Source organism: Callorhinus ursinus, unplaced genomic scaffold, assembly GCF_003265705.2.
Source record: "Callorhinus ursinus isolate GAN/ISIS: 27379988/994484 unplaced genomic scaffold, GSC_fseal_2.0 scaffold19, whole genome shotgun sequence".
In the NCBI taxonomy this organism is placed as follows: domain Eukaryota; kingdom Metazoa; phylum Chordata; class Mammalia; order Carnivora; family Otariidae; genus Callorhinus; species Callorhinus ursinus.
In genome coordinates, this window is record NW_027397081.1 from 29,676,066 (window position 1) to 29,703,196 (window position 27,131).

Genomic DNA, 27,131 nt, shown 5'->3' on the forward strand with positions numbered 1-27,131 from the left:
CAGCCTCTAAAATTACACTGAGAATGCTGAGGGCAGAGGGGAAACTGTGAATAAGACAAAGGGATATGAAATCTATCCCAATACACAGCTTCGTTCAGACCAAAAAGCAAGATACAAATTTAGCTTCTTTTGTCTGTCCTTGCTCAAGAGCCTCCATTTTGAATCCAAGGTCAGCATAAAGGCTTCTTCTACCAGGATTCCTTTCAAAATTCTAACAAGGTGTTATTATTCAGCTATACTTCAAATGTGGGAAAACAACCAACCGACCCCAAACTGCTCTTCAAGTAGAATTCTGTGGTCCTCATGGCTGATGCAACGATAAACCACCACCTGAAAATGAACACTTGGCTTCCCCGCCCTCAACTTGAGGTTTCTTGCCCACAATAATGAACAAAAACCAATTTTCCTAATTGGGACTTTTTCAAGAATTGGGATTAATTACAAGAGCCTCCCAGTTTGGGTTAGCACAGACAGTGAAGCACTCTTACTGAGCTCTGGACTCATCAGCAAGCCCCAGGCACTCTCCTTTCTCCTGTGCCCCCAAATCTGGAAGAGGCGTCTGACATGCACATACCAGGCTACCCAGGGAGACACAGATGTCACCAGCACTGCACCGATCTGAACGGCAAAACACTAGTGGTTTCCAAAGCCAAATGTACATGGACAAAAGCCAGGTTATCCAACCGCAGGCCCCAGATAGTTTGTCTAGTAGGGGAGAGAAGGCCAAGGCACGGGCGTTTGCTCAGGGGTCAGCATGGGGTGGTGCAGGGCTGGCTCTGATTCATTTATACTGTCCAGACCAATATTTTAATTTCATTTCAGAGTTAAGTGCAATTTCCACCTACACAGGGGCACCAGTCAGCTCTCAAGGAGGGAGGCACAGTGAGGAGGATGACCCAAAGTGATTCTTGGCTTTGGGATGTACAGGACTCGAGGGAGATTCACCTTCCCCTAATGGTCCTCCTGAGGCTAGTATTAAAATCACTTTGTATTCAAAGCATACACATTGATTAAAACTCAGAGAAGGTAGTTCTGGAAACATAATTGAAGTAAACCTAAGTAAAAGCTCCAGGGCAAACAGGCACTCTGACCACTCACCTAGGAGATAAGGGAACAGCCTGAAATAATGCTGAACACAAAATCAACAAAACTCTATTTCGTAAAGGGACTCCCCTGAGGAGAAGTTCACCTGAAGCCAGCTAGAAGCGCCTGCTGATCTAGGAGCCGTCAGTCAGTGCGTCTACACAAAATGCTGTTTAGTAGACCTGGCTAAAGGGCAAACAAGTTTGGTCACAGCATCAGGTGAAGTTCTTTCTAAACAAGGGTTACTCTGGTAAGCTATCTATGACCAAGAGTGGAGAAAACCATTAAGTAAACAAAAACCATTCCCCCAGAAACAAGACTTTACCTTCCTTTATTACAGTTAAAACTCCTACAGCACAGCAATTCTTAGAACTACCTGCATTTTCTCCTCGGATCTGAAGTCATTCATGTGAAAATGAGATCAGACAGAATCCACTCTTCCGCAAGAAGACAGGCTGCTCTGAGCTTCAATTTGTGCGCTTTGACTTGATGTCCAACGCTCATCTACTCAGAATTTAGGTCAAAAATATATACCAGTAGAGGTAACTGATGTGCAAGATAGTGCAGTCTATCCCCTAGTGAATAACTGGCTTAACGAACTGTACAGATAAATCCAACGGTAACATAAATCATGCAAAGGATTTACATGCTCGGGGCTGGAAGCCGAGTCAAAGGGCTTTGCATCATGGAAGCCAGAAACCACAGTCAATGGGTAACATTCAGCACTCGTCTTGCTGTTACATTTACTGGGACTAAAAGGGCACATTTCAGCCTTGACTGGATTAAACTCACCGATCCTTCTTAGCTTGATAAACTGGTGAAGAGAGATAATTTTGTTTTCTTTTTTTTTTGTTTGTTTGGCAGCTGGAAAGTTAAAAAAAAATTAACATTCCAAGGAATGCTTCCTGGAGCATTCCTTTTAGAGTGGCAAGAGGACAGCACTTTTCAGGTACCTGAAACAGAAAACTTCAACACCTCCAAAGATACCTTCCAAAGAACTCAGCTTCCTTTCCCACCTCTTCTCATCCCTCAGGACAATTAAAAGGAACGGTACGTAATCACCCCACCAATTCAGGGATACTGTCTAGACATTTTACACAGCATTAATTACATTATACGGAAAACAAAAAGATGACCAGCTAAATCTGAGTCATAATAATCTTATACAAAACGGTTATTACTCTCTTATTAAGAATCCAAATCCAGGTTTCAAACAGCCTAGCCTCACTTTCACATTCAGTATTAGGAACATAAAAATCTGACTTTTTAAAGATGTTTTCCCATGCCAAATGCTATTCTGAAGCATCTATCTGCTCAATAAAGGCCACTGTTCATGGACTCCTATTCCCAATCTGTCCTACAACTTGGTCTATCTCAGACCCATTTATGCCAAAATTCTATCTGAAACTTGAGGCAAGTTATTTCCTATATCCATGTGATCCTTGGCTTCCACCCCAAATCCAGGCCCCCTGTTCCCCTATCTTCATCAGCTCTATCACATCCCTATACTGTTGTTTCTTCTCCCCTGATCTCACTTCCCCGTCTACTTTCCCGACTTGAGCGGACTCCGTACTCTAGTTCCAGGAGAAGTCAAGTGTCTACCCTCTCCACACTTTTTCATAAATCAGGGCCGGCTTTCCTCTAGGGACACCCACAGCCCTCTAAAGGGAAGGACGCTTGCTGCTTCTCCCAAATGCCAGAGTCAAGGCATGAGGACCATACTTTCCCTCCATACTATTTTCATTCATTCATTTGCCAAATGTTCACTGGGGTGTCTCCTTAGTCTCAAGCTCTCTTTTAGGTGCTAGGGATAATGCAGTCAACAAAACACAATCTCTGCCTCTCTTGGACGCTTATATTCTAGTAGGTAGTCAGATGTTACATATACAACACAAAATATGTTGCCACAAGTTGTCTGAAGAAAAAGCTGTTTGGGGAAGGTATAGCAAAGGGGGAAGGGAGGGTTGGATCCCTCCACCTGGCCCACGGAGCGGTACGGAGGCCCCTCTCCTGAGGCTCTGGCTACCTACTTTGCCCCGCACTGCTTGGTACCTGCATCCCAGTTTTCTCCACTCCAAATCCCAACATCACTGCTATGGTCTGAATGTTTGTGTCCTCACCAACCCCATTCCTATGTTGGAAACCTAGCCCCGAAGGAGATGGTATTAGGAGACTGGGCCTTTGGGGTTAGTGAATGAGATTAGCATCCTTACAAAAGATGCCCTGGAAAGATCCCTTGTTCCTTCTGCCATGTGAAAACACAATGAGAAGCCTGTTATTTTCACCAGAAACCAATCATGCCGGCGACAGGGTTTCAGACTTCTAGCTTCTAAACAGTGAGAAAGAAATTTCTGTTGTTTATATGCTATTCAGTCTGTGGTATTTTTTTTTTTAAGATTTTATTTATTTATTTGACAGAGCACAAGCAGGGGAGCAGCAGGCAGAAGCAGGCTTCCTGATGAACAGGCAGCCTGAGGTGGGGCTTGATCCCAGAACCCTGGAATCGCAACCAAGCCAAAGGCAGAGGCTTAACCGACTGAGCCACCCAGGCACCCCCAGTCTGTGGTATTTTGTTAGAGCGGTCTGAATGGACTATGACAATTTCTCAGAGCATCTTCAATGTCCGTACAGATGAGCTCATTTAACCCCTAACTTTCTATTTTTCTGATTTCATCAACTCTAGTGACCCTCCCATGTATGTTCTATGTAGCTACTCTGCAGCCCCATCCTGGACCATGTCATTGCACCTGGAACACCCACTTCTGACTAAGATAATCCACTTCATGACCACACACACCTATCCTTCCAGCTTTCTGACCCCCCACCCCTTCCCATTCTGCTTGTTCTACAACTTCACTAATCCCTCTAGATGCTCAATTACTTCCTCTTCTCCCAACCGATCTCTGTCTTCATTTTCTTTTCTAACTTAATGGCCATTACCTTAGTCATTCTCTTGCCTTGAACTTCTCTGGCCCCGCCTTGTGATACTTGCGGCATTTCCCCAGTTAAGCCCAAACAACCCACTTGTTACCTATCACGCCGTGACTCCTGTACTACAAGGACACCACCTAGTGGGCAGAGGGGAAAATACACCATACGATCTTGTAGTCCTAAACTTTAGTGGGTGTATATGACCAATTAAAAATGTCATTCAGGAAATCCACCTGGGCCAGAAATAAATGCAACAAGCTCTGCCACTATAGTCTCTTTAGAAGAGCTGTATTAGCAGATACGTATGGAAAAATTAATGTGTTTAATGCAAGCAGATAGGCCTGACCTAAAAATAGGGGAACAGACTAATTTAAATTACAATTAACAAAGGTAATCATTAGCTTATTAAAGCTGAAAATCTGGGGCCCACATTTGAACCACGTGGTTTAAACAAACACAGAATATGGAGATAAAATGGAAAGATTTAAAAGAGAAGTATCAAAATACTACAAGAGGCACTGATTATCTTACTATAGTGTAAATATCTATCTACCCTAATCTTTCTGATTCATGCTCTGATCAAATTTTTTTTTTTAAGATTTTATTTACTTATTTCACAGAGAGAAAGAGAGAGTACAAGCAGGGGGAGCAGCAGAGGGAGAGGGAGAAGTAGGCTCCCCGCTGAGCAGAGAGCCCGATGCGGGGCTCGATCCCAGGACCCTGGGATCGTGACCTGAGCCAGAGGCAGACACTTAACCGACTGAGCCACCCAGGTGCCCCTTTGATCACCTTTATAACAGGTGCTGTGTATGTTACATACTGACCAATGCTCTTGTTCACATACATGTATAGGAGCTGAGAAAAGGGAGTAAACCCAAAAGTGTAGGTTAAATAACCAATCTCACCTTCCCAGCTCATCAGATGAGAGCCTCCCAACACTTCTAATTATGCCTGCTTCTCGGCTGTACATTGTAGAGAGGAGAGAGCCATGACAGCCAGTCTTATGGTAGCAGAGTAAAGGTAAAAGGGCACTGCATCACTATTTTGGTCCTTTCTTGGTTATATAAACAAAGAAAAAGTAATAGTCTTAGCTTTTTATTTCTGACTCTAGATAGCAATAATTACAATGTTAACCTTCCACTAGTTTATTATGTAAAATATTCCTCCTTAGAAAATTATACCCAAAGAAAACCGAACAGAAATTCTTCCATGGAACTCAGAGTAAATCATTGGTGACCATATTTAGAACCAGAGGGACCCATTATTATAAGCATTTATAGCTAATGAACTCTCTAAAGACCTTTTCCCAACTGTGGTAGCTTTTGCCATGCATTCAACATTCTATTCTCCAATTGCAGAACTGCTTTAAAAAGAATTATTCATGCAACATAATCTAGGTTAACAAATTCTGTAAGATCATTCCTCAACCTTCTGAAAATAAATCCTCAAAAAAATTATAGAACGATAGGAATTAACAAGTGGCAAAACAACTCCTTTCCCTTCCAATTCTCAAGAAACACCCATTTCCAAGAAGCCTTGTAATTTGTATACTCTCATTTCACAGTCTTAAAATTCCTAGAATTTCTTCCTTACAATTTCTGCACTTACAAGAAAGCATGAACTCTATCAAAATTGACATTTTACTGGCTTAGAAATCAACATAGTTAAGTCAATAGTTAATGGCTACAATTCCATATAGTTTGCTATGACAGACTCATATACTGCTCTTCATTACTCCTTTAGGGAGAGTCAACAATGTTAGCAAATGTAGTCAATGCTGAGACTATTTAATGGTCAAACTGAATGAGGGATTTTTTTTTTAATTTATATGCAAAGTAAAGCTTTGTTATATAGCTTAAAAATCTGCTAATTCTCTGGCAACTGCCAAAAGCTCACTAAATTCTAAAAAACTCAACCCCAAACAAATTTTAAAGAGAACTAATGTACACCAGAAATTAGGTAAATCATTCAGTTATCTGACATGTGAGGAAAGAGTTACCTGGCGATGTCTGGGTGTGAATCTATCAGAGTGCTGACAAATCGAAAGAACAGAGAGCCCTTCCATTTCACAAATTCTTCCTGTATAAAGAGAAACCAGCTTGTTTAAGGATGAATTTTAATATACAAACCCTAAATGCATTCAGTCATAAAACCAACTGTTAACTTTCTTTTGTTTAACATCACACCTGTCAGCTACTCCGTCTGTCTGTGCCACATTAGCACAGTCTGTTAGCACTCACTTCCGACCATCTTGAAAGCACGTATATTTGCTGATCATAAAGAGAAGTGGAGGGATATTTGGGTAGAACAGCATCCTATTTACTCTATTAGGAAAATTACTCAAAGCACCTGGCTTTAAAAGGGAGAGCCAATGGTGCCTTCATCAGGTACCTAACCATATAAAAAAGTAAGTATACAGAACATACTAGAATAGATATACAACTTAGTTAAATGCCTTCTATTTAAAGATCAAATACTATTTCTCCCTCACTTTAGGCTAAACATATATTCTCGATGGCAAGAAAAACATTGAGTGCTCTGTTCACTAAGAGTTTAGAGTTCACTAAGTTCTTTCACACACTAAAAATGTCTCACTGGACTCTCAGACCAACTCTGAGACAGCCAGGGCAAATATGATCCTCATTTCACAAAAGAAGAAGTTATGTCTGAGAAACACTGACTTGTTCAAAGTCAAGGAGAATGACAGAATTGGAACTAGAAGTACTCGTCCACTGAGTGTGCTCTTCTCTACATGGAATTTACTCACAAAAATGAAACCTCACACTGGTTGACAGGATATGTGAACAAACACCCAAAATAAACATTAGGAAGTAACACTCTGTTTAAAAGGCTGCATAGAACATCAGAAGAGTGATATTTTAAACCAGAGACAAGGCTGATTATTTTTGGATTCTACTACAGAGCAGTGCATTTCCTATGCTACTCCAATATTCCCTGAAACCAGAAGCAATAGTGGAAGGAAAAAAATGACAGGTCCTGTTCTCAGACATACCTGCAAGAGATTGGTAAGCAAGATGAGTGTTTGCTTTCGGATGAATGGATTTGAATCCTTCAGACACATGGAGATATTGGGAATGTACTTGTCCACCATGACCGTGTACCGGATACAAAGATCACACATGACGATGACAACATTGTTGCGAACAGCCACATCATCACACACTTCCAGCTCTCGCACAAGGGCCGGGATGCTCTTCTTTGCAAGGTCCTCATGCTGTAAGCACAGCTTGCCTGTCACAGAAGAGATTAAGATGTCTTGACTCTAATCCTATGCCTACACTTTCTCCAGATAAAGTCTGCTGTGGATTTTACTTGATCAAAGTTAAAACATCATATCAACAATCACAAACAAAAAAATCATAGGCAGACAAACCTATACCACTAAATATCAGGAAGTTCAAAATACCTAAAAAAATAATGCCCCCCCCTCACTTCAGCGTTTTATGAGACATATACTAAGAGATGTTCCTTCATTGGAGTAAAACTATCCTCCTTTTAAAGTCAACAGTTGAATTTCAGAACTTATCTACTCACCTGGAAAATGACCAATAAAATCTAACAGATGATACATTTTATTTTGATTATACACATACTCCATTGAAGCCAAAAAGTTTAATAATGAATTTGAAACCTGAGCTAGGTAAATAGGAAAGAATAACCACCTCATTTTATTTCTTATTCACAGTTAGGAGAGGGAGGCTGTTACTGAGTTTTGTTTGTATTTTTTTTTAAGATTTTGTTTATTTATTTGAGAGAGAGAGAGCACAAGCAGGCAGACGGACAGAGGGACAAGCAGACTCCCTGCTGAGTGGGGAGCCCAACACGGGGCTCGATCCCAGGACCCTGAGATCATGACCTGGCCAAAGTCAGAAGCTTAACTGACTGCGCCACCCAGGTGCCCCTGTTTGTAATTTTTTGCAGCCCAGAGAATGTTTTGCTCTTATTCACAGTTCTTAGATTTTTAAAAAATTAGTATTACAAAAAACATTCATAAATCTTATCCAGCATAAAATAAACAATCATACTAAAACAAAATTCAAATTAGAGCACAGAGGTTAGTCTTCTCGAGACTCACAACAATTTGAGTCCATGGGGAAATATGTCTATTAATTAGCTCATCTACCAGTTCTGATAGGTATCAAATAAACTATCTCCTTTTTTTTTTTTTTTTAAAGATTTTACCTATTTATTTGAGAGAGAGAGAATGAGAGACAGAGAGCACGAGAGGGAAGAGGGTCAGAGGGAGAAGCAGACTCCCCGCCGAGCAGGGAGCCCAATGCGGGACTCGATCCTGGGACTCCAGGATCATGACCTGAGCCTAAGGCAGTCGCTTAACCAACTGAGCCACCCAGGCGCCCTAACTATCTCCTTTTATGAACTGAACCGCAAATTTAGTTTTTCAATCCCAGAAATCAGTGTGGTACCTGGCATATAGTTCTTGATGAACAGACCTCATGGTGCTACGAGTATTAAACACCGCCCCCATAAAAAGGAACAAGTGTAATTGTAATAAATTAACATAAAAACCAAAAGTTCCCTACAGGGAGTGTCTTGAGTCTGATCGTCTTGGGCAGCTGCCAACCAAGGGCTCTCATTATCAGCACTCTGGTATGCCTCTGAGCTAGGTGCTATTATCAGAATTCCCTCCAAAATTCACAAGAGCTAGAGTAAATATGAGCTCAGCATACGTAACACATTACTAAGGCTGGCTTATTTGAGACAAAAAAGCTACCCATGGAACTGGACCGCACAAGCAATATTTTTCCCATGTTATTCTTGCTTACCCAAAGTAATGATGGCGTGTGCTCTAATCATGGAAGGCATGACACAGCCCCGGACTTGGGAGAGTGGCTCAAAGGCTGGAGCTTCACTGCGACCTTGAGATGATGTTGCTACAAGGAAGAAGAAGAGGGCTTATCTACAGTATCTCAGGGGCCAACCCCGCCTTAAGACAGCACATGCAGAGGATAATTTCAAGTGCCTTACGATGATCTGCATCAACAGAAGAAGCTAGAATGGACTGAATCAGAAGGAATGCTCGCTTCTCCACTCTGGCTGGACAAAGCTGGGCTATATCTCCTAAGGTAAAAATGTACTTCACCTGCAAAAAGAATTGGTTTTGCAGTAAAAATAAGGCAAAAGAAAAATTAACTCTAGCTAAAGACATGTATTTTTTTTTGTGCCCCAAATTAAAAGAACTATTTTTTTTTCCATAAAAACACATGGCCACCGTAAAAATTCAGTCACTACATGGTAAAATTCACCCAACCTTTTTTGTCACTAGATATAATAAATATGTCTAATGACTATATAAGTATGTTAAAAACTACTGATGTCATCATAATTTACTTCACTATTAGTGAACATTTACACTGCTTCTAATCCTTTGCTATTGTTTGCATTCCTTCTGAAGAACACCTTTGTACCTTTAAACACTGTTTTACTTCCTTAGAAGTAATCCAGGGTTAAAGGGCATAAAACTGTTTTACATTTTAAAACATATTTCCAAACTGTCTTCCTGACTGGTTTACTATTTAGAGTCCTATCAAAAACTCATACCTACTGTCTTCCTCAGAGCTGCCACTACTACTGGGTGTTTACGAAGAACATTCAACTTGAGAGTTAATAACACTGTTTTTTCTTTATCCTAAAAATGCAAGGGTAAAGCTAAATAGTAAAATGTAAAAGGCTTATTTTATTTTATTTTTGTAAAGATTTCCTTAATTTATTTTATTTTTAAAAAAAGATTTTATTTATTTGAGAGAGAGTGAGAGAGAGAGTACAAGCAGGGAGAATGGCAGGCAGAGGGAGAAGCAGGCTCCCTGCTGAGCAGGGAGCCCAACATGGGACTCAATCCTAAGACCCTGGGATCAGGACCTGAGCCGAAGGCAGATTCCTAACTGACTGAGCCACCCAGGTGCCCTACTTACTTATTTTAGAGAGAGAGAGAGTGTGTCCGTGCAAGTGGGGGGAGGGGCAGAGGGAGAGAGAGAATCTTAAGCAGGCTCCATGCCCAGCGCACAGCCCAATGTGGGGCTCGATCTCATGACCCTGAGATCATGACCTAAGCCAAAATCAAGAGTATGTATATTTAAAAAATCCTGAACATATATATCTTAGTGATTAAAGGAATATTTAAATTCTACTTAGAGTGAAGTAAACAATAGTTATATTGTATATATTATAATGTATATATTATAATATATATGTATCCTTATATATTTTGACTATCAGGAAGCTTCTGGTGACATATTTAATAGTTGAAAAAAAATTTACGAGGGAAAAACTCACTGGTCATAATAAGCATTTTTCTTAGTTTGGGTAGTGACTGCTCAGACAAATTAGAGGCATGAGACCCTCTAGAAACCCTGGGGCAGGGCCATCTTAACACATCACAGCCCTCTGAACTGAAATGTCTGGATTCCTACTGGTAATATTTTTATTACTAAAGTGTGCATATTAATGCCTCAGCACAAATGATCTCTTCTCACATATCTAAACATGGTCCTTGGTCTCCAGGTACAAATGTGAGGTGGCAAAGCAGGAAGAGCACAGAGGAGAGGTACTCTACTAATTTTCATACAGATGAGGAAAATGGCCAATTCTGGTGAAATGATGGCCTCTACAGAAGGGCATTAAAAAGTTTTCTTTACTGACTGTCAGATGTTGGAGTCAGAATTACTACAGCATGTTTTGTTGATGGTCAACCTCAAATCAGAAAACTGGCTCCACATTTACTGGCCCACAGGAATCAATTGCACCAACACAATTTCTAAAGCAGGGTGCCAAGTCATATAGTCTTGCTGCTCCGAGGTTATTTGTATTTTCAATTTTCAAATATTTCACTGTATTTTAGCCATGGCTTCAGAACTGCTCAGCGCTATTCCCCAGTTCTACAGTCTGGTATTTAAACAGCTTTAGCGGACACATTATACTTTAAAAACACATCAAACAAACAAGCCAAAAGAACAAAGAGCATACTGCCCTTATTACTTTCTCACCTTATTATTTCACAACACAGACTGTGTTTTCCCTACTGGATCAGGTACCTCACAGGCTCTAACTGGATGAAGCATATCCCATCAAGTTTTTCCCCCAGATAATAAGTACACGAGAGAAAAATGAATAGGCCTTGACCAACACAAAAATTCTTCTAAAAAAAGTAAGCTCTAGGCTAGGAAAATCCTTTTCTTGCTAATAGCATTAGAAATGCACATTAGAAAGTCATCTTTAGAAAACCTCAAACGGTGTAAAGGAACGGAATGTTCGAGAAGAGTAATTACTTACAAACAGGTCTTCATCCATATTCCCAGGTCCACTTTGCTTCAGAACTATATTGGAGAGGGACTGCACACAGGTGGAGAGGACATCCCCACACACCTGCTTCAGTAATTCCTGTGGCAAGTCAAAGGTAATCTCTGAAGGATTCCATACATCTATGAGACTGTCCATGAAACAATTTTCTCAGAAGAAAATCTATGGTCTTCAAAGGCATAACCATAAGCCATGAGAAGTCCTAGCCAACATGCTTTCGAATCTTTGCTCTTTCAGCAATCTGGCTAGAAGAACTAAGCAGAATTCACAAAGAACAGTATATATATACAGCACACACACACACACACACACACACACACACACACACCTTTCTCCATGTGCCCTTTAAGAGCAAAAAGCAAATATCTGGGAAGATCCAGTGCCCTGATAAAAGATCTATAATAATGGTGCCCCTCCATTAATAGAGAAAAACACTACGGTTCTTCTAGCATATGTAGATGGTGAATTAACTACTATAACAAATAGTATACTTTAAAAAGACAGAAAAAAAAAGAACAGTTGTTATCATTTTGAAATGTATTCATTAAAGACAAGTTTTCAGTCCTTGTTAGTTAAAATAACGTCAAGTGGTCGCCATCTCTAGTATATCACCTCCATGGCAGCTGAGAGAGCTCAGTCACATTCTACAGCTCGGACTACATTGTCTCTAGGAGGCCAGTCCAAAACACCCAGGTTGAGCTAAGTGGCTCCACTCCAAGACTTCCATGTTATGTTATGCACATTTCTATTTGAGGAATGATTATATTATTTTTTTTTAAAGATTTTATTTATTTATTTGAGAGAGAGCAAGTGGGGTGGGAGCGGGGAGACGGAGGAAGAGAGGGAGCAGGAGAGGGAGGAGCAGACTCTGCGCTGAGCGCAGAGCCCGACTTGGGGCTCAATCTCACAACCCTGAGATTGTGACCTGAGCCGAAATCAAAAGTTGGGCCGCTCAACCGAATGAGCCACCCAGGAGCCCCAGGAATGATTATATTATGTTGAAATCACCTGTTTCCATGTGCATCTGCCCTATTATGCTGTGGGTGCCTTAGGAAGGGACTGTTTTAACCACCACCCCAGGGCCCAGCAGCACTACCACAAAATGGTGCTCAATGTTTACCACACTGGGCCAAACTATCACTGTGATCCAAATGTTTTTAGTTTGACTTGGCCTAAAATGTTTCAAAATGATTGTCTTTATTACTTTCTATAGAATTATTGTACTTATTTTAATAGATTGCACAGCCTGGGCTGTGATGCTGTCCAGAACTTCTGAAATCTGTATGCTCTATCCTGGCAAGAAGACAAAGGTTAACTTGTGTGACACCTCAAGCCTAGAACTGGGCTGGGTAGTTGAACTAGAGCTTTTGGAATCACAGAATCTGGGAGAGAACTGTCGCGGCCATCTAATCCTGGGAATCTCTTCACACAGAGACTCATGTCAAGTTGTCCAGCTTCTCTGTGAACACCTCCAGTGATTTAGGATGTGTTTTGAGGCAAGTCCCTCCATTTCAGGCAGACCTCGGTATGTTTTTTCTTTAGTTGGTTAATGTTTGTCTCCTCACGATTTCCACTCATTGGTCTGTGATGCCAAATAAATCTAATTCTTCTTTCATTTTAAGGTCCTTCATATAGTTGAACTTAGCTAGGCAGCCTATCCCACATAATTCTTCCCTTCACCAGCTTAACACCCAGGTCCTTCAGCTGTTCCTTATACAACCTGCTTTGTAACTGCCTCACCAAATTGCTCTCCCACTGACAGATTCAATTTTATCAACATTTCTCTAAGGAGTTGCCGCTGAAATTAAATTAGAACATGCCAACTTAGATTTCACCAGTACAAAGAGGAGAACCATCACCACTCTTATTGTAGTCACTATTTCTATTAATACAGTCCAAGATCTCACAGACTGTTTCCAGTGATAGCCACAAAACACTATTAACTGGTGCCAGGCTTATAGATAGCAACAATGCCCCCAAACCCATGTCTTTTCATATACAATGCTGTTGAGCTAGATCCTGATCATCTATTCTTTGGGCAATTTGTTTTTCTCAGTAAAATATAGAATGTTCATTTACAGAGAAAAGGAAAAGAGAAGCATGTTTAGGGGAAACAACCAGGTCATACGAATTTAAAATACCCTAAGATGCTGGAAAATCTCAGGACCTCAGTCCATTGTCTATCACCAAGGGAAGTGGTATTGGCAAAGCTACAACCCTGGCCTTTTTTCACATGTGGTAGTAATCTCTTTTAGTTCTCAGTTTTTAAATGTGAAGATAACTCTGTCTTCCTCACAGGCTCTAACAATGATGTAACTTACTGTGCTAACAACTGTGGGCCATTAGTGAGCAGCCAGTGGCTTCTTAAGGCCCCAACGCCACCAGTATTATAGATCACTCTTCCTCCAGCCAGTGCTGGTGAGAAAAAAAAAAGATTGGGAAGGCAGTCAGAGGCCTTAGTTCCAGGCATGGCTCTGCCATTAATCAGCTGTGTGCCACCAAGAAGACATGCTGGATCACAGTTTCATAATCTGCCATATACATTTCTGCCTGCTTTTTCCTACATCATTCTTTCCTCGTGAACAGCTTTTGTTTTGTTTTGACCTGTTTTCTGCTATTCAAATATGCTCCCTACTTAGGTAATGTACCTTATTTAGAAGTTTTTCTTGGATCAAGAGATAAATGGCTAGAAAAAAACAAAGAAAGCAAGTATCTCTTTCACCAGACGAGCCAAAAGGTACACGCCAGGAAAACACCAGACACCATTTACAATGGGAAGAGCTGGGTATTTTTAGTTAAGTACATTTCAACCTGTTTTCAGTTCTAAACAAAAAAAGTTGTAATATACTTTCCAATTATTATGTTACTACAAATAGAAGATGTCACATAGCACATACCCTCCCCAATGTCTATCACCCAGCCACCCCATGCCTCCCACCCCCCACCACTCCAGCAACCCTCAGTTTGTTTCAAGGAAGGACTTTCTTTAAGGAACTTATATATAAGAAAAGGAAGCACAGAAATGTAGCTGAATGAAGCAAAAATATTTTTATTCTGGGAAATTTAAAAATATTCCAGCAGTTATTTAAATTAACTTTTGACTTCTAGAATCATTAATAACTCGTCTTAAAATTTTTCGTTATGATTAGCATTGTCTAGGAGTATATTTCATGATAAAAACAGAATACATGGCAATAAAGTAACTTATTAGAGAAACTGATATGGCTATCTTTTAGGGAGTCAAAGTAATGGCTCTGTCTCAGGCAAAACCCTGGCTTGGATTTGTGTGTATGTTCTACAGAAAATATGAGCTGTAGGTTCTGGCCAACTTTGGGGACATGATATAGGAAGAGGCATTAGAATAATATAGCCTTCTAGTAACAGGACAGGTATTTTCCAGGAGTATGACCTCTCAAATGATCAGAAATCATCTCCTAGAAGACACTTGTACCTAGAACCAAGGTGGTGACTTCCTGAGGGAACCCTGTGTCATTAGTAGCCAAGATCCTCTCAGGGAATGTCAACTGCTTGTCACATAAGTATTGTAGTATCAGCTGCTGGAGACTACCCATTCTTGTAGGTTCTCCACAGAGAATACTCTTCAAACTTCAAAACAGAGTAATATGTATAAGTACAAACAAACGACAAACATATCCAGGAGAGTTTGTAGCCTACCTGTTCTTCCACAGGTGTCTCTGCAGATGCTCTACAGAGTCTTTGCAAAGTATCAACAGCTGAGCTGATCAACTCTAGAGACCACTGGAATCCATTCAGCTTACACTTGACCACATCTAAAAAGAGAGTCAAAAACCCTCCAAATTTAACTGCTTAAAATATATATAAAGTGAGAAACAAAGCCTTTCCAAGAGTCTCCAAAAGACACTCACCAGTCACCTTGTCCCGGGTGCTCTTAGGAAGATGCTTTGCAATATGCCCAATAACACACAGAATATGTCCTAAGGTGTTTGAATTGGGATTCTGTTGACTAGGAAAAGGACATAAGGAATATCAATATAGAGCCAAAATAAACTCTGCTGCCAACCAATAGTCTCTGGATTGTTAATACTGGAGGAATGTAGTGTAGCATGGTTTAGGAGTCAAGCTGTAGGAGCATTAAGGCACTTAAATTACTGGGACAAAGGGTAAACTGAAAGCTTAAAAATTAGTTTTATCTTTCATGTTTGTTTTTATACCAGAATTTAAAGACAAGATCTATGTATATGAATAGCTATGAAATAGCCCACTTCCTTAAGACATGAGCTTTGTTTCCAAGAATCTTCAGTGTCTGTCAGCAACTACATTATAAGCATGCAAACCTGCTGATTTTCTCCCAGGACTCTATTATTTTGGTGTAGTCCAGCTTGGGGGATGAGCAAGCAATCTTGGAGAGCAACATCCAGGCCGGTGCAGAATGTTCTGTGCCAGTGTAGGATATCACATTGTTTATAAAACTGGATGAGAATTTCTCTTTCTTGGACCAGATATGAAAGGCCTTATTTAAATAGCGGCTAGAAAAAAAGATGGGAAACATCTTTTGTAAATATACAAAACTGTTCAGAGCAGCCCTCAGTGAAAGGTTACCACCTTCTGTTGCTCCAGGACTCCTCTGGCACATCAAACGTCTATGCAGAAGTTCCTGGCTAGTGACATATTTGATACCAAACTAGCTATTTTTAAAATTTTTATTATACAGAATAAAATATATTTATTTCTCCCCTTATAAAGAATTTATTTTTAAAGTAAAGAATAAAATTTCATAATTCATTTGAGACCCTTCTTATCCTCATTCCCTCCAATTTTGCTATATAAACATAAGGGATGAGTTACCAGTAACAAATACATCCAGAGGTTAGAGGGTTTTAGTGACAAAAAGCATAGACATTGCTGTTTTTTCAATAGAAGGACTGGAGACAAATGACATCCTAGCATTTAAATACGGTGATATTAAACAAGCTAAACTTTGCTATGACCTGCCAATACCACTCAGAAATCCATATTTCAAACCCTTTAAAAATAAAACAAAAAAATGCTTCTGGCATATTAAGTGCTGGTGTTATGTTATTGTTTTATATCATTTCTTATTTGACTTCTCATAGCACTGAACGAGATCACATGACTGATGAAACAAATGCAGTTACATATGTAAGCAAAGAGAAAAATACACTTCTTCCCACAATTAATTCTTCCTAAACTGCTAGGAACATACACACACACTCACACACACTCATATACCAAGACTATTTCATTAAGTGAAAATAAAAGAAAGGAATTCTCAAAGCATGCAGAAAACAACTGTAACAAAATAAACACATCTACACATAATAACCACATCCACATAAATTAACAGTTTTACATATTAGCTCCTGATTAAAAATCTATCTATAAACATCTAGAATTTTACTGCAGGTAACTCATAACATATTATATCTAATTACGGCCCAAAAACAACATACATGCAATCAGCAAATATTTTAAAATTTATTAAGAAGAATCACACAAAATATTAAGTAATGTTTACTCTAAGAAATGAACAGAATGGGAAAAAAATCCTCTGAACTTCCAGTTTTGAAATCTCAAATTTGCCTCTTCTGACAACTCATACCCCTCCACATCAGCTGTATAGTTCCCAAAAAGCCTCCCTCAATTAGCTTACCCCTCAGCCCCACTGTTGATCACAAGCCACTCCCTATCAAGTCAGAATGTTTTTAACAGATACTAACCTGGTTCTTTTGTACGGCACCACTGACGGCTAGCCTAGTATCCCAGTGTCCAAACCAATGGACCATGTTCAGTCCCCATTTTCCATAACCTCTGCCAGACGTTACTGACCACTCTCTCTGCCCTCGTACTCTGGTCTGTGGTCTACTTGGTGGATCGCTTTTATCTTCCCTTCACTAATTCCTTTTCTTCAAAACACTCTAATGGCTGATTTTGAAAAGTTCTATTCTTAGTCCTCTTCTCTTATCTACAACAGAACCCTAGATGATCTCATTCATTACCAAAATGAATTACCAATTAGACATGAGAAAGCATCGCAAGCACATTTTTTTTTAAATTTAAATTCAAGTTAGTTAACATAGAGTGTAGTATTGGTTTCAGGAGTAAAATTTAGTGATTCATCACTCACATACAATACCCAGTGCTCATCCCAACAAGTGTCCTTCTTAATGCCCATCACCCCACCTACCTCCCCACCAACAACCCTCAGTTTGTTCTCTGTATTTCAGAGTCTCTTATAGATTGCCTCCCTCTCTGTTTTCATCTTATTTTATTTTTCCTTCCCTTCCCCTCCCCCTGTTCATGTTTTGTTTCTTAAGTTCCACATGAGTGAAATCATATTGTCTTTCTCTGATTTACTTCGCTTAGCATAATACACTCTAAGTTCCATCCACATTGTTGCAAATGGCAAGATTTCATTCTTTTTGATCACTGAGTAATATTCCATTACATATGCGCACGTGCACACACGCACACACACACACACACACACACACACACACACACACACACACACTTTATCCATTCATCAGTTGATGGACATTTGGGCTCTTTCCATAATTTGGCTATGGTTGATAGTGCTATAAACACTGTGGTGCATGTGCCCCTTCAAATCAGTATTTTTGTATCCTCTGGATAAATACCTCGTAGTGCAACTGCTGGATCATAGGGTAGTTCTATTTTTAACTTCTTGAGGAATCTCCATACTGTTTTCCTTAGTGGCTGTACCAGCTCGCATTCCCACCAACACTGCAAAAGGGTTCCCCTTTCTCTGCATCCTCGCCAACATCTGTTGTTTCCTGACTTGTTAATTTTACCCATTCTGACAGGTGTGAGGTGGTATCTCACTGTGGTTTTGATTTGTATTTCCCTGATGATGAGTGATGTTGAGAGCATCTTTCAATGTGTCTGTCAGCCATCTGGATGTCTCCTTTGGAAAAGTGTCTATTCATGTCTTTTGCCCATTTCTTAACTGGATTATTTGTTTTTTGGGTGTTGGGTTTGATAAGTTGTTTAAAGATTTTGGATACTAACCCTTTACATGATGTGTCATTTGCAAATACCTTCTCCCATTCCGTAGGCTTTTAGTTTTGTCGATTGTTTCCTTTGCTGTGCAGACATTTAAATTGGACTTCCATCTCCTGCCTTCCCTCTGTTCAGAAATCTGCCCTGCCTCTGCTTTCCATATCTCCAGTGAATGGAAATCCCATTTACCAGTTATTTTGGATAGAATCATGGAGACTTCAGTCCTCTAAGCCTTTGCATTGTTATTTTCTGTCTGGAAACTCTCACTATTATGGCTGCCTGGTTAATTTCTACTTATTCCACCTCTGGGAATAATTCAGCTCTTGCCACCATCAAAAGGAAGCCAACCTAAGCTAAAAAAGAAAAAAGTAAAAAAAAAAATCACCAATGCCCTCACCACTATGCCCTCCCTCTTTGCTCCTAAAACTCACTTTTTACTAAAATTGTGAATTTATTTTGTCTCTTTCCACCAGACTGTGAGAAGTTTGAGTAGAGGAAGTGCACTGATTCCTTTCAACCCTCAAATCAAAACTTTACCAATTCTGTACTTCCACTTGTTAAATATCTTTAAATATACTTCATTCTCTTCATTTCTACTGCCTTCTCCTCGATGCAAGTCCTCCTCATCTTTAACTTAAATCATTTCAGTGCTGGCCTGTTTTCTTAGATTCTAGTTGTCTCCTGGTCACCGAGCACAAGTCCCTTTGCTACACTTCCTGTGAAACTGAAAGTGGACCTGAGAAGCCAGCAAGGGGGAGCTCTCACGCCTACCACTGATCATCAATTGCAGACCCAACAGAAAGGGTTGACTTGTATTCCCAAGAGGAACAAGCTGACTTTACTACTCCAGCCAAGAGGAAGGATTCGTCCTAGCCTGGTGACAGCCAGCCAATGGAGAAACCATCACCACCTTGAACTCTCACTTTCTTTCAATGGGCTTTCCTTCAAAGCAGCCCTTCCCACGTCTCCCTTTTCTCTAAAAACTAACAGTTCCTCTCCTTTGATCTCCAGACTTGCCTGTGGTTTGTCATAGCTCTGCTATTAACATTTTGCTGGTAAAATAACTGGGCGTTTTATTTTCAAGGTTAATACTTCCTAAAATATAAAATCCTCTATTACCCATCCACTTTAAATTCATCAGCAGCCTCCCCCTCCCATTCTGTTTTCAATCTAAAGTCAAACTCCTTGGTATGCTATGTAACAACTCTGCAGTATGTGGACCCTGCTTAACATCTCATTTCATTTTATGTGCACTCCAACAAGCACCGTTTCCCCACCCACAGTGAAATCCTATGGCTCCTAACAGGACACAATGCTTATGCCTCCATGGCTTTGCATTGGCTATTTGTTTCCCATGGACATGCACTTTTGCCTCCTTATTAACTTTCAAGATTCAAATTCAAAAGTCATCTGTTCTGTGAAGTCTCTCTCTTCCTGAACACTTCCTGATGTTCTAGCTACTTTCTGTTTATTAAAGAACATACCACAAGATTTTGTTTACAAATGTTTATAGAACTCTATTCCACCAGCTACTTTTCTTAATAATCCTTTTTGAAAACCTGATTCCCAAGCTCAGTAGTTCTCATACTTTTTCATCTTTGGGCACTTTTGAACTCAAAAAATTATGCACCACCTTGAAGAGCTTTGGTTTATGTGGGCTATATCCTGCTGTGCAGAAATTAAAACTGAAAAATTTAAGAATATTTATCTATTAGTTAATTTAAAAATAACAATAAGCCAATTTTATGTTAACATAAATGCATTGTTTTACAAAAAAATCACAATCTTTCTCAAAACAAAATAAACTTGGTGAGAACACTGTCATTGCTTTTACTTTCTGTAAATCTCTGTATGGTCTGGCTTAAACAAAAGACACGCAGATTATTATAGCTGCCTCTGCATTCAATTTGCTTCAATATTATCATATGGTTCCAGAAAACTCTATTGTACTATGAAAGAATAAAAGTGCAAAATGGCATATAACATCTTAATATTATGATCAAAACAGTCTGAGCTCATGAATCCTTCACACTTTGAGGACTGCTGCCCTAGCTCATTTTCCATAACAGCTATTCCAAAACTTTTTTACACTTAAGACCCTAATTCTATACTCTCCTTCCTAACTTTGAGCAAATACATTTTTTTTCTTGTCGTAAAATATACATAATAAAATTTATCATTTTAACGATTTTTAGGTGTACAATTCAGTGGGGTCACACTGTTATGCAATCATCCATCCCCAGGACTTTGTTATCACCCCACATGAAACGTTGTACCCATTTAACAGTAACTCCCCATTGCCTTCTCCACAGCCCCCACTAAGCACCATTTTACTGGTGATCTGTCAGAGCCACAGAACGGCGTTTTACAATACAAAATCTAGTATGTTTCTATTGTATGATAATTCCTCCATAACTACATATCAACGAGTAGGGAAGTGTTTCTTACATGATTAAAAAAAAAAGAAAAGTCAGTCAAGGTAGTGTAAACACAAGCTAATTGTAAGATTACTGCAGTATAGATTAAAACTTACTAATACAACATGTGCTAACCCCTCACTACAGTGTTCACTGTACAGTGTATGCTCAGTAAATGTTATCAAATGGTAAAAATATACTGCAGTAGTATCAAGCCAACCAATCCAATAAGATCTCAGGAAAAGTTTAATTTGAAAGAACTAGGAAGTCATCTTTCATAAAAATGAGTATGTGGAAAATTACTATTAATATGTCTATCAGTGCTTTCTACTACATATTAAGACATTAATTTAAACACTTGGAGAAAAGCAAAGGAGGTAATCAAAGACTTCACAAAAAATTGTCACCACAAAAATGCTAAGCGATTTGAATTGGGTCAAGGAAAAAAAGACCAAAAATTGAATCTTCATATATGTTAAGTAATTTGGAAAGCTAATTTTCCAAGACCAATACAGAAATTTTAATAAAAAAACTTTTATGGCTTTCTATATGGAAAAGAAGTCACACAATTAACATACCTTAGTTCCTGGTTTTCTGTACTAAGGAGAGTAAGAAGTGCCCAAGCCAGTACCTGGCTATTGTCTCCAGTGTGGAATTTATTGTAATGCTTAATGTTCTGTAACAGGAGCTGGTCAAGGCATTCCAGAGCCTTTTCCTGCACTGTGCTCTCACAGTCCATCACAGCTGGGATGATCCCTGTCAGCCAGGCTTTCTGTATCTGGACACATCCAGGTTGGGCCTTAGGAATTAAACATCATTAAGTCATAAAGAAGTCTGACACTACCAGAAGTCTAAATACAAATCACTGAGGCCGTGGTCAATATTTTGAGACAGGTTAAAAATAGTCACACACACACACACAAGTACAAATAAACCATCAAAGTGAAAAAACAAATCAACATTTGAAATATATGTTAAAACAAAGTTCAATCTCCAATTACTGTATATCAGTGCATACTGAAATTTGAAATTTAGGAAGTCATTACTGTATTAGTAGTAGTAAATCAGCACTTTTTAGTAATTCAAGATGAAGAGCAAAAGACAAATATTTATCCCAAGGAGCAATTAGAATAGATGTTGACAGAGGAAGTCAAAGTATGCATTACTTACTGTTTTCTATCATGAAGTAAAGAAATAAACATGCTTTTAAAATTCTTCAAAGCTAATTATTTGGCAGAAGTAAATTAAATATCAGATTAGTGGATCTGTTCTTTTGGCAGTATCACCTACTAGGTCTTATTGTGCAAAAATTAATCTAGGCCTCTGACCTAACCAAATTCATTTTAAAATTCATATTTCTATGTGAGATTTAAGCTGAAGTCAAGAAAAGGCTAATCATTAGCATACTCTAGCATTAGTTCATAATTAATTATAATATGAGACATAATCTATCATATGTAATTGAAAGATACCTCTTCTCTTACACTATTTAGTCCTACAGTAGACTTGGTAGAATTTCCAATAGGCAACTTAATTTTTAGCAAGAGGTAATTATTTACACTGAATTATTTTTAATGTAAAAATGTACTGTTTCTCACCATAAGAAGTTCAGTAAGAGACTGTAAGGCCTGCTTTCGGACAGATACTGCAGGGTCCCGACACTGGTCCTGCAGAAGTGATAGCTCTTCTTTCATACCTGAGATGTCGCAGTGTTTCAAAATACTCACTAATACCTAGAAGGAACATATGTAACACGAATTGATGACTTACTCATAGCAAAAAGACACACTATAGACAAAAAGAAGACTTAAGTCTGTGGTTCTTAACACTTTTGAGGTCACTGATCCATCCCTCCACCTGGTAACATCCCACCTTTTCAGAATCTAATGAATGCTAAGGCCTCTCTCTGGAGAAAATTTGACATACGTTTTACATAAACAAGTATTTACAAACAAATTCAGGGGTTACATGCACCCTATCAAAATCCATCCATGGTCCCCCGATTAAGAATCCCTAATCTAAAAAATGTTAAGGATATAAATATGTGATTCTTAAAAAGTCAACAACCCAGAGGAAATTTAAAAACAGACAAACCTTCAGTTCATCTCTGTAATTTATATATACAACAGGATCAAAGTGAACAAATGTTAAGTGAAAAAGAAATTAAATAATGATTATAGCTGGAGTTTTTACAAAATATTTCCAAGTTTTTAGTGCTAAAAAGAGCACATTCAAGGATATCTAGAAAAAACTCACACCTGCAGTGCAGACTTCCTAACGTTGGTCTTCTCATCCCTGATTCTCTTTTTCAGCATTGCCATGACACATCTCACTGTTGAGGAAATGTCAAAGAATCATTATGGTCTGAGAAAAACTGTATTTAGAGTATCTAACATCTCACCACACAGTACTGAGAAAATACTCTAAAAAACTTGACTAGCTTCTTTTAAATCCCAAGAAATTCAAGTATGAAATAATGTAGAAAAAGAAAAAAAGTCAAATAATTAGCTAGTCACAATAATGCAAAAGGCAAAATAGTATAATTTTAAAAGGGCATAAATTCTTGAATATTAAAAATTCAGTTTTTAATCCTGGCTCCTATGTCTAAAATTCTGAATGAATTATTTAGCTTTTCCATTTTGTTTAGCTACAAAAAAAGAATATCTAAATCACAATTTTTTTAAAAGACTAAATAACATATATAGCCGATTTAAAACTTTTTGATCACAGGCCCCTTTACACTATTAAAACTCTCTGAAGACTCCTAAGAGCTTTTTTGGTAAAAATCTCTAGTAAAAAGATTTAATAATTCATTTCAAAATAGGAAAATGTGTCACTATAAATGGACATTTTTAAATGAAAACTAATTATATTTCCCCCAAAAAGTATTTAGTAACAAGAATGGCATTGTTTTATATCTTTGCAAACTCTTTAACGTCTGGCTAAATAAAAAACAGTGGAGTCTCATCTCTGCTTCAAAATCAGAATGCTCTAGAGTGCAGAGTCTTGATATATTATGAAAACAACATTAACTTCAAGGACCTGCTGAAGGAGGCTAAGGGATCCCCAACTACACTCTGAGAGCTGCTGATGTATAAGGAAATACATTATGAAATGAAATAGAGAATGGAAAACAATAGAAAAAAAAAATCAATGAAATCAAAAGTTCCTTGAAAAAGATAAACAAAATTAAACTTTTAACTAGAAAAAAAGAAAGAAGATTTAAATTCTTAAAATCAGGAGAGAAGGAGGGAGCATTACTACTGCCATTACAGAAATAAAAAGAATTTGCAAAGAAATACTATGAACGATTTTGTTACATTCAGTAATCTGGATGAAATGGAAAAATTTCTACAAAGATAAAAACTATGGAAACTGACTCAGAAGAAACAGTCTGAATATACCTATAACAAGTAATCAAAAACCTTCCTACAAAAAAACCCCCAAAAAACAAACAAAAAAACCCCTCAAAACAAAACAAACACCTTCCCACATGTGCACAGAACCCCAGGACCAGAGGGCTTTACTGGAGAATTCCGCGAAAGGTTTAAACAAAAATGAACACCAATTCTTCATTAACTCTTAAAAAAACAGAAGAAAACACTTCCTACTACATTCTGTTAAGCAGTACCCTGAGAGCAAAACCAGATAATAAAAACATCTCAAAAACTGAAAACAACAGACCAAAATCCCTTGTGAATACATACATAAAATCTTCAACAAAATATCAGCAAATCAGATCTAGCAAGCTACAAAATGGATTATATACCATGCTTGGGATTTACCCCAGGAATTAAATGTAATCAATCAATGTAACTAATACACCTTAGCAATATAATAAAGGACAAAGACCACATGATTGTCTCCACAGATGAGGAAAATGCATTTACAAAATCCAAAATCCTTTCATAATAAAAACACTCAACAAACTCAGAAGAGAAGGAAACTTCATTACACTGATAAAAGTCATCCTGAAAAAGCTCACAGCTAACATCACACTCAATGGTGAAAGACTGAAAACTAAGTACAGAAGAAAGACAAGGATGTCTGCTCTCCCCACTTCTTTTCAACACCGTACCAGAGAGGTTCTCGCCAGGGAAAGTTAGGCAAGGAAAAGGCAGAAAAGGCATCCAGATGGAAAAGAAAGAAATAAAACTCTCTGCTCACAGACGGCATGAGCTTACAGATAGAAAATCCTAAGGAATCCATACACACACACACACACACACACAAACTATTAGAACTAGTAACAAATTAAACAAGGTTGCAGGACACAATGTCAAACCATCAAATATCAGTTGTAAAAACCAGCAATGGACAATTAGAAAATAAAACTAAGAAACTACTGGAATTTATTATAGCATCAAAAAAAAATAAAATATTTAGGAATCAAAGAGCAAGAACTGTACACTGAAAACTAAAAAAAAATCACTGAAACAAATTAAAGAAGAGCTAAATAAACAGAAAGGCAACCCATGTTCATGGACTGAAGGGCTTAATATTGTTAAGATCTTAATATTGTTAAGATCCCCAAAGTGATCTACAGATCAATCCTTACCAAAATCATAGCTGGCTTTTTTTTTTTCCAGATATTGATAGATGATCCTAAAATTCATATGGAAGTATAAGAGACACAGAATAGCCAATTTATCTAGAAAAACAAGGATGCAGAAGCTATACTTCCTGATTTCAAAATTACTATAAAACACCAGTAATTAGCACAGTTTAATACTGCCATAAAGAGAGACAATGGAGTGTCAGTGGAATAGAATTGAAAGTACAGAAAAATCTCATATGTCTATGGTGAGTTGATTTTTGACAAGGGTGCCAAGAGCATTCAAAGGAGAAGAAAGTCTTTTAAACAAATGGTGCTGTGTCAAACTGGATATTCACATGCAAAAGCTGGACCCCTACGTCACACCATATGCAAGAATTAACTAAAAACTGATCAAAGACCAAAACATAAGAGCTAAAATTATAAAACTGAGAGGAAAATATAAAAGCAAATCTTTCTGAAAAATTAGGCAGTGGTTTCTTAGCTGTGACACCAAAAGCACATGCGAAAAAAAGAAAAAGTGGATAGCTAGACTTTATCAAGGCTAAAATGTTTCATGCTTCAAAGAACACCATCAAGGTGCACCTGGGTGGCTCAGTCATTAAGCACCTGCCTTCGGCTCAGGTCATGATCCCAGGGTCCTGGGATCAAGCCCCGCATCGCGCTCCCTGCTCAGTGGGAAGCCTGCTTCTCCCTCTCCCACTCCCCCTGCTCGTGCTCCCTCTCTGTTAAATAAATAAAATCTTTATGAGACTGACGCGCTACCTACTGCGCTAACGAGGCGCCTTAAATAAAATCTTGAAAAAAAATAAAATCATCAAGAAAGTGAAAAAATAAACCCCCAGAATGAGAAAATAAATACTTGCAAATCATATATCTATAAGGAATTTGGATCCAGAATACATAAATAGCTCTTTCAACTCAAAAATAAAGACAAATAACCCATTTTAAAAAATGGGCAAAGAACGTGAATAGATGTTTCTCTAAAGAAGGCACAAAAAAATGTGCTTAACATTGTTAGTCATTAGGGTAATATAAATCAAAACCACAGTGAGATAGATACCACTTCACATCCACTAGGATGGTGACAATACAAAGAATAGACATGACAAGTGTTAGTAAGGATGTGGAGAAATAAAAATTATTACACATGCTAGTGTGTAAATATGAAAAATGGTATGACCACTCTGGAAAAAGTTTGGCAGTTCCTCAAAATGTTAAACACAGAGTTGCCACATGACCCAGCAGTTCCACTCCTAGGTATATACCCAAAAGGAATGAATATATTTACATACAAAACTTGCACAAGAATGTTCATAGCAGCATCATTCATAATAGCCAAAAGATGGAAATGACCCAAAAGTCCATCAACTGATGAGTGAACACACAAAATGTAGTATTATCCACACAACGGACTATTATGTAGCTGTAAAAAGTAATGAAATATTGACATGTTACAAATGGATGAACCTTGAAAATGTTATGCTAAGTGAAAGAAGCCATCCACAAAAGAACACATGTTATATGCTTCCATTTATGTGGAACGTCCAGAATAGGCAAATCTGTAGAGACAGAAAGCAAATTAGTGGTTGGCAGAGGCTGGGGGAAGGGGAGAATGGGGAGGAACTGCTAATGAGAATGGGGTTTCTTTTTTGGCAAAGGATATATTGTGAAAATTGATCAATTTTGTAAATACAGTAAAAACCACTAAGTCACACACTTTAAATGGTGATTTTTATGGTATGTGACTTACATCTCAAAAAAAAAAAAGGATTCCCCTCTACCTC

The 27,131-nt window shown here is 38.4% G+C and overlaps 1 protein-coding gene across 2 annotated transcripts in view; it reads right to left on the minus strand.

Moving 5' to 3' along the window:
• Positions 1 to 27,131, minus strand: part of NCAPD3 (non-SMC condensin II complex subunit D3) — a 75,923-nt gene that overhangs the window by 20,403 nt on the left and 28,389 nt on the right. For both annotated transcript variants that reach the window (XM_025893513.2, XM_025893512.2), the window contains exons 14-24: positions 23,048 to 23,121; positions 22,388 to 22,522; positions 21,368 to 21,588; positions 15,666 to 15,857; positions 15,237 to 15,334; positions 15,025 to 15,140; positions 11,323 to 11,430; positions 9,022 to 9,136; positions 8,820 to 8,927; positions 7,028 to 7,266; positions 6,014 to 6,093 (exon numbers count right to left, since the gene is read on the minus strand). In XM_025893513.2, coding sequence (XP_025749298.1) covers positions 6,014 to 6,093; positions 7,028 to 7,266; positions 8,820 to 8,927; positions 9,022 to 9,136; positions 11,323 to 11,430; positions 15,025 to 15,140; positions 15,237 to 15,334; positions 15,666 to 15,857; positions 21,368 to 21,588; positions 22,388 to 22,522; positions 23,048 to 23,121 — 1,486 coding nt within the window. The remainder of the gene's footprint in view (positions 1 to 6,013; positions 6,094 to 7,027; positions 7,267 to 8,819; positions 8,928 to 9,021; positions 9,137 to 11,322; positions 11,431 to 15,024; positions 15,141 to 15,236; positions 15,335 to 15,665; positions 15,858 to 21,367; positions 21,589 to 22,387; positions 22,523 to 23,047; positions 23,122 to 27,131) is intronic.